The 8,940-nt window shown below is 38.5% G+C and overlaps 1 protein-coding gene across 1 annotated transcript in view; it reads right to left on the minus strand.

The window, feature by feature from the left end:
• Nucleotides 235-8,940, minus strand: part of LOC109831841 (epoxide hydrolase A-like) — a 17,329-nt gene continuing 8,623 nt past the window's right edge. The window contains exons 2-4 of the mRNA XM_020399298.1: nt 2,179-2,361; nt 1,787-2,025; nt 235-618 (exon numbers count right to left, since the gene is read on the minus strand). Of these exons, the coding sequence (XP_020254887.1) occupies nt 372-618; nt 1,787-2,025; nt 2,179-2,361 (669 nt within the window). The 3' untranslated portion in view covers nt 235-371. The remainder of the gene's footprint in view (nt 619-1,786; nt 2,026-2,178; nt 2,362-8,940) is intronic.

Consider the following 8,940-nt stretch of genomic DNA (forward strand, 5'->3'; position numbering starts at 1 on the left):
TTGTAGATTTCTTCACAAAGACCTTACCCGTTCATCGATTCTAGTTTCTTGTACGCAAACTCACTTTTTTTGATCCAACATGAGTTTAAGGGGGACCGTTGATAATATTGTGTTAGTAGTGGGTTTAGTCCCACCTTGGTTATGAGAACAAACCTCACCCTCCTCTACTTGTATATATATATGTACACACCCAATATTCAATTCAAGGGAAATTTACTCAAGACTCTCCCTCTCTTACTTTAACACCCTGGACTTATTATTATCAAGAAACACATCCTCCACATATTGAGACAAACAATACAAGTTGATCACTGAAATGTCTTCGAGAGAATAACACATTCTAGGCTTATTACACGAACAAAGAAATGAACTCAGAACTTCTTGATGAAGTCAAGTATGTGCTCGGTCACTTCATGCGCCTTCTCTTGATTGATCCAGTGGCTGACTCCGGGCATTACTACTACTTCCTCGAGGAGCGGAACGGACTTCTTGAAACCACCTTTGTGTATGTAGTCTTGGATTCCTGGGTAGTGATAAGTCAGGTCCATGTCTCCTACGATGAACTTTGTCGGTACTTTGATCTGGCATCCTTGCCATGGCTCTGTTAACTCCCAGTTCCTACACCAACAGGATCGAATTAAAGGACAAAGCTGTCACTTTCTGCGTAAAAATACAAGTAGAAAGAGGCGATACCTAAAGAAAAAGGATAAAAAGTAGAAAATAGGGGGAAAATGAGATGTGGTAATTTCAATGCATTTTAATACTGGTCACAAAAACTAAATAGAAGATTGCACGTTACACATGCAAACTCTCTGTAAACAAAACTATATTTCACATAACTCCCAAATAGTTTTGCCCATTTTGGCATAGCGTGCAAAACATTTGAAAATGTCACATAACACCACAAAGTTATCAGTATAATACCGCAATTTGACACAACTTTTGGTGTTATGTGACATTTTTAAAAGTTTTTTGATATCATCTCAAAATGCAAGAAAGTTGGTCGTGTGAAATTTACTGTAAACTTAATACATGCACGTATAGAGAAGTTCATTGTGTCTTTTTAGGGGCCAAAAATGCCTCAGCCATATTGTTATGAAAGTGAAAAAGAAAAATAATAGCTTGATACCAAGTGGCTACAAGAATGCCATGTTACACTTTCCTGCCAAAATGAATGAGTTAAGAATCGCAATTTTAGCAGAATTGTAAATGGCTTGCTTCTATAACTCTAATGGGGTCTGAAATAAAAGAATTTGATCTCGCTAAAAACTGTAAGTTTGGCGCCACTCTTGTTACGGTAGTGGGCTTCTCAAACAAGGAAGATTTCTATACAAAGTAAAAAGATAATAGAACGGAATAGACATAATAGAGAGGGGAAAATCAACACACAAGAATTTAATGTGGTTCAGTTAGTAACCTAAATTACATCCACAAGCGAAAACATCTTGAGGGTTTCACTAGTCAAAGAAAAGGTTACGATCAAAGAGAGATTCCCTAATCTCACTCGTACCCTTACCTCAGATTGCTCTTCCACCTTTCACATGCTTCTTCCACTCTTTTCATCAATACCCTAACGCTCCTTACATAATGAACTCAATCCTAAAGTGATTTAGACAAGTCGTAGTTAGGTGTTATAGTGGAGCTAATGGGCTGGTGGAGTAGTTCTCTGACCTAAAATTATCACAGGGCAAGTGTGATAAGAGGAGAAGACTAAATTTGAATTGCACACGATCAACACATGCATGTCACTTAGCACTTTGTAAAGTAGAAAGGTATGGGATCTTACAAATCCAGATTCCTGTAGTAGTTGATTGGTTTGGCAAATCCAGTCTTCTCATATTTGCTTGAAAAATAGTTGATGTCTTCTTCCGAGAGCCACGAAGGCAGCGCGATTTCATCATTTGGTGAACCCAAACCGCGCCCCTCTCGTATGAAGAATGGCCTTGGATCCCGTGAGCTCAATAATTTCTTGTGAACTGATTTAATATCATACTGACCAAATTCCGCCTCAGCAACTCCAGGTTTCTATCATACCATTATGAAATTCTCATTTAGACAATAAAGTTCAGAAAAACGTGCGCAGAATTAACACAAGTAGGATTAACGTAACATCAAGCCGATTATCCACGACAATTTCATTCGCAAAAGATTAAATGCACCAGTATACTCAATCAAAACCTGGAATTTGCAGATGTAGTAATCATCTCCATAAATAGACTTAAAGTAGTCGACGGGCTTCTTGGCAGGGTTCCGAGGATTAAATGCTACACTGAGGTTCACAAGTGCCTTCACCCTGTCTGGCCTGAACATGCACAAACTCCACGCCACCAGCGCACCCCAGTCATGCCCCACCACAAACACCTGCAAGAATAGGACAAGGATGTCAATAAAATTGACACTTCAAATATACAAAGAGGTAAGAAATTTAAACAAAGACATCCTTTGTTTAAACTTTAAAGGGGCGAATAGTGTTGAGTTTAGTGTTGAGTTTAGAGGGGTGGTGGACCCTAAAAATATTTTATTATTATTTTTTTAGTGGTACAACACTCAATACTTTATCTAATGCAAACTCTCTCTCTACTACAAAATACTACACTCTTTTACAAATACTCACTATTTATTTTTCTCTTTCTTTATCTCTCTTTATTTTTCTCTTGCTACTGCGATGATATCCACCGAAGGTTTTGTGGGCTTATTTATAGCCTTGGTTTTGTGGTTGGTAAGTACTATAGATGGGTAGGTGGTGAATGTTGGTTACTATAGAAATGGTGGCTAGGGTAGGGGTAGCTAGCTAGGTGATGATTTTCACACTCTCCCTCATCACCAACTTCTCCATTCACGAGTCCAGGCGAAATTCTAAATTCTTCTTGAATGCTTGAATTTCTTCTTTCACAAATTGTCTTCATAATCATTCTCGGATAGCTCCTTCACATTTTCTATTACAACAACATTAGCATACTTGGGATTTGGTTTCCTAGGTCTAGTCAATCTTCGAGCTTCTCTTGTTTGTTCTTCACTTATATCTTCTATCTTACTTGGGTGCTCCTTTTCTTGTGTTATCTGATGAACATTAGTCTTCTATGGATTCTTCTGCTTTGGAGATGTGTGAGAACTTGGTTCTATCTTCTCTAATTGTTGTAATTCTTCTTCTTGACTTGGCTCTCCCAGCTTCTTCTGTAACTGATCCTCTAGATTATTGGAGTCTGGGAGCATAACTTTTGTGGAGTCCATTAAGACAAGGCTTCGTCGAACACTATATTTCTTGATATGTAGCATTGTCCAATTGTGGGATCACAACATCTCTATCCTTTTCTTTCACTATCATACCCCACAAAAATACATCTTACAACCTTTTTGTCAAACTTGCTGCGTAAGTAATCAAATACAAAGACATAACATACACAACAAAAAACTCTGAAATAGCTTACGATTGGATTGATATTCCACAACTTTTAGAATGGTGACATGAACTCCAATTTTAGTTGTGATAACCGATGGATCACGTGCATCATAGTTTTCACGCACTCAACCCAAAAACATCCTGGCACGTTCTTGTTATGAACCATAATTCGACATATCTCTGCAAGTCGAAGATTCTTCCTTTAAATAACCCCATTTTGTGCGGAGTATATGGACACATTAGCTGTCGATGAATCTTATGTTGCTTCAGATAGTCATAGAACTCCTTTGATGTGTACCCTCCTCTGTTGTCTGTGCATAAGCAACGAATCCTCTTCTCGAGTTCTCCTCGGAATTGCTTAAATTTGGATAGTGCATCAGATTTTTCCTTTAGGAAATACACCCAAACATATCTCGAGTAATCATCGAATAAAAGTGATCATGTACTGCATCCCACCGATTGATTCTTACTTCAATCGACCAAATACATCTGAGTGTATAAGCTTCAAAGATTCCTTGGCTCTAAACTGTGACTCCTAATACGGTAATTGATGCGTCTTTCCGTATTGACAACCTCCACTTATGATCGATTCCTCCTCGAATATCCAAGTGTGTAACCCTTCAACATTGACTTCTCCATCATGGTCTTGAGCTTGTGATAGCTCACATGGCCAAGTTGAGCATGCCATAAATCAGTCGTCTCATTCTTCCAAGTTTTATCTATGTATGTCGATTCTGCCAATATTACATAAATAGATTCAACTCTTCGTCCCACCATAACAGGTGCTCCTGGTAGCTTCAAGTTTTGATAGACTTTTACATCTTGCGGCTTAATTACTACATAGTTTTCAGAAGTTATCAATTAAAAAACAGATAGAATGTTTTTTTCATACCCGGTACATGGTATACATCTTGTAGTTTTATCTAGTTCGGGTTGTAGCACAGTGTGAACACACTCTTTTCAATGTGTATTATAAGAAATCTTGAATTATTAGCTATTACAACTTCTAGACCACCTTTATACTCCTTCATATTTACAGGCTTCACCTTGTCTCCTATCATGTGATTGGAACAGCCAGAATCGACGATCCAATCTTTATGTAGCTAAATTATTCTCGATCTGAAACCGTTGTAAGTGCGGACTCAAATCCCTCCACAATCAAGGTTAGTGCAATATCAACGACCTCTTCTTCGTCAACTGATACATCTTCAATGATGGCCACGGATGCTTGGGCATCCTATTCTTCTTCATCATCTTAACATGTGCACAATGTTATAACATTGCCCTCTGCAGATCTTCTCTTACAACGACAATCTCTAGCGAAATGTCCTTTCTTCCCACAGTTGTAGTAGCTACCATCAGGTCGTCTTGCTTGACGATCACCTTGCTCTTCACGCTGTTGTGTTCTGCCGGTGTATAGCCGTCCTAGCTGCTTCCTTGAGCCAACCTTTCTATATTCCTCTTTGCTTGTGCCTCTTGGTTTGCCTCTCTCCTTGCTGCTAAAGAGTGCTTCATCTTTATTTTTTATTGAAATGTCGATAATTTGTTTGGCTAGGGTTTCCTATGTAGCGAGAAAACTCTCCAACTTTAATAATATTGATTGAGTCAGCCAACCGTGTGTAGCAGCAACGAGCCATGGTACTCTGATATTAAACCATGAATGATTATTCTTCGTATCCTTACATCCGATACTCTAGAGCCAAGATCTAACTGAGCAATATCTGAACAGAATAATTTTACTTACTTGAAGTACTGACTAATTCTTAAGTTCTACTGTTGCAAGGTCATCAGTTGATTCTTAACGAACTGAAGTCAAGCGTCGTTCTTCTTTGAGAAAAGTGTGGCGAGCGTATCCCATGCCTCCTTCGAATTTCTAGCATCTCGCATATAGTCTACGAGATCTTCTTCTACTATCGTCTCCAGCACATACATAGTCTTGTCAGCTTTGATGTTCCACTTCCTTAGTACTTCGCCAGCTTCCTGAGGTGCTATAGTTTCAGCACCCCCGATGACCTCCCACATGTCTTGTTCTTGCAAATAGGACTTCATACAAGTCATATAGTAGTTGTAGTTGTTACCATTTTCTTAAGTGTAATAATAGTACTTGCCAGATCTGCTATTGTGACGTGGTACTGCTTCAGTATCTTCATGCAAGTCTGGTCCCTGACCAACTAATTTCATAGTATTAGACTGAGCACGAACTTCGAATGTCAATAACACCGATAGGATCACAGTAGGAGAGAGCCGGTCTCTGACTGCCTACTCTGATACCACTCGTTGAGTTTAGAGGAGTGGTGGACACTAAATTTTTTTAATTGTTATTTCTATAGTGGTACAATACTCAATACTTTCTTTAATATAAACACTCTCTCTATTACAAACAACTACACTCTTTTACAAATACTCACTATTTATTTTTCTCTTTCTTTATTTCTCTCTTTATTTTCTTCTTGCTAATGGATGATATCCACCGAAGGCTTTGGGGGGTTATTTATAGCCTTAGTTTTGTGGTTAGTAAGTACTATAGATGGGCAGGTGGTTACTATTGGTTACTATAGAAATGGTGGATAGGGTAGGTAGCTCGGTGATGATTTTTACACGAATAGACCCCAAATAGATCCTAAGAGTGCCGTTGTTCTGAACTTACTACTTCTCTAGTTTTATTTTGCAGATAGACCCCAAGTGAAATTTTCTAACTCTTTTATTCTCAAGGGGTCTATTTGATAAAAAAAATAGTTTTATCTTTCTCTGAGGGTAAAAGAGTCAAGAAAATTTTCATTACTAGGGTTTATCTGCAAAAATAAAACCGTAGAGATAGTCAGTTCAAGCCAGTGATGTGACGGGGTTTTATCCGCTACTAACCCCTGTTTAAAAGATGTTGGTACTTTCAATAATGAGCATAAACTGTGCAAGGTGTACAAGATTAGCTAATATAATCTTGAATCGTGAATATTGATGCACTCAACCAACAGTATTGAAGACAAAATAGCAGCCAAGTCGTAGCTTGTAGATAGCTTTCATGATGATCCGTATGCTACAAAACTTCGTTGTATCCTTTGATTGTCAGTAACTTACATAAGACAATTCAAGTATTAAATTTTGGTTCAACAAGAATTTGCAACCACTGCTTGACGTGTGGAACCCGTGTGCAGTTAAAGTAAATATATTGTTTGGGATCATTCATTGGATCCAAACACGTCAAGCCTCTACGCAAGAATAATTTGACTAAAAACAAACAAGCAATGGTTTCTCCAACATAAACAATGTGGTGACATAAACAATATGTCAACACAATCTAGATCCAAGTATTAAGTAACCCAAACCACCTTTAAACTATGGTAATCACACAAAAAACACGTTTGTTTGTTAATGTATATATAAACCATCTTCAAAGTTGATTTGTGTTGCAACCAATCTCTTCCTACTCAAATTTCACTAGAAAATCAAAACTAAGATTAAAAAAAATTCATCTTCATACATGAATCGTATTTTAACAAGATCTAAACATTAACAAAACTAGTCACTTGCCTTGGATGTAGGTGTGGGCGCGGATTGGTTCAAACTAAACCGGCCCAGCCTGCGTTGGGTCAAGACCTAGCACAACCAACAGTTTGTCGAGCCCAAACCGACTCGTGATATACCCAGTTCATGGGCCGGGTGGGTTCTACTCTAAACCAAGGGACAAAGAAGTAGGCCCGACCCACTCCCCCCCATCCCCCATGTTCAACCTGGCTCGACTAGCAATGTCCAGGCCGCCTTACATGATAGTTATACACTGATGTAATTTTAGTAGCAACTCAATTGAAAATTGCAGTTTTGGGGAATTTTAGCTGTAATTTTAGTAATAATAGAGATTTTTTGAACTCTATTCAGTATTTTAGTGAATATTTATAATCATAATGATTTACTAAAAACGTTCAAATTATTGTGAATCTTTTGTCATTTGAAATAATTTCATCACCAACTGTAAATTTATAGAGTTTAGAATTTTCAGAAATATAGAATACAAAATTTTCTCTTTAAATTATACATAATAATCAAGCAAAACTTTTGAAAAAAAATAAATTGTAAAAATACGGGCCAACCAATGACCCGAACTGCCTTGGGCCGAGTCAGGCCCACCTGACCCCATGCGGACCGTGGGCTGGGCTAGACCTAGCTCCACACCGGAGACAAAGCCCTCGGGCTCGACCCGTTGAGGCCAGCCTTGGTTAGGGTCTGAACTAGCCCGGCTCAAAACCAGACATGCCATTTGGGCTGGGCCCACTCCACCCCCTATAGAAGAATGTGAGTTTTTAAGAGCATTCTTGGTTTAGTGAAAAAACTTAAAAGACTCGAAAGTGGTTAATTGCAATGCAAACCCGCCTAAGAGGCATACATAAAGTACGTCCACAGACGGCCCACCATTACCTTGTCAGAAAGCATCAATATTCCCAAACACAACAAAAAAGATGTATTCAAAAAAGTACTCCGATCTAACGCCTAACGCCATAAAAGCTCCGAGAGAACTTTTTCAACCCATTGAAATGCACAACTCTGTCCACTCTGTACTTTGCTTCTTAAATAGCTAATAAATGTTTTGGATTCCAACATAAATGATCTAGAGAACTGCTCCTACACTCCATTCCCATACTTGTGTTAGCATTTTCTTAAGGAAAAGGCAATTGTGAATAGTCCCACATTGGAAGTTGAAGAGAAGTTCAAGTGGTTTATAATGGTTCACTTCCTAATGGGCTTTGAGTAATGTTTTGGGCCTACTAGTGTTTGAGCTCTTTCTCCACGCCTCGCCTCGCCACGACACGACGCGCGCGCCACGCCGCACCGCACTCGGGTTTTGCTTCTCCAGCTTTTATTTTTTTTTAACGGCAGCATTTATTATGTAACGGCAGCATTTATTATGTAACGGCAGCGTGATTTACGCCCAACGGACGAGGAGATTCAGCATCGGTTACTGGTTCATGAGGCTATATAAGGAGGCAGAGTTCATTCGGGAAAACACACAGAAATTCACAAAGAATTTCATAGCTCCCTCTTCCTCCTTCTGCTACTCTTAGTACTCAAAGATTTTCGGCTACATATTTTGAGGATTATTTTGGGCAATCATCTTCATCTGAGCAGAAGCTCTGCTACTCGCGCCCGAGTAGAGAGGCCGGCCGTTTCCGGGGGGCTTTTACCGCTAGGGGGGAGGATCAACTACGCCAGGGCGACAGGCGGGTCCTCTATCTTCTAGGGCAGTGTATCACGACTGCACCCCGTTCAGGCCTGATTTTCATAACTCATTTATTTTCAGTTAAACTAATTGTTTATTTTGTTAGCAATCTAGAAGATAGATTATTTATTGCTGTTAATTTAAATCTGAAAATAAATATATATTAAAAAAAAATTGTTACTGTTCACCCGAATTTCATATTTGTTTAACTGTTTTAATTTGTTAACCTTTTGCATCTAAGTAGTTAACAAATTATTTTACTGCAATAGTACTGAATTTTATATCTGTCAATTTTCATATTCAGTATCTGTCATAAAAAAAAAAAAATAAA

The sequence above is a fragment of the Asparagus officinalis genome, chromosome 2 (genome assembly GCF_001876935.1).
Source record: "Asparagus officinalis chromosome 2, Aspof.V1, whole genome shotgun sequence".
Lineage (NCBI taxonomy): Eukaryota > Viridiplantae > Streptophyta > Magnoliopsida > Asparagales > Asparagaceae > Asparagus > Asparagus officinalis.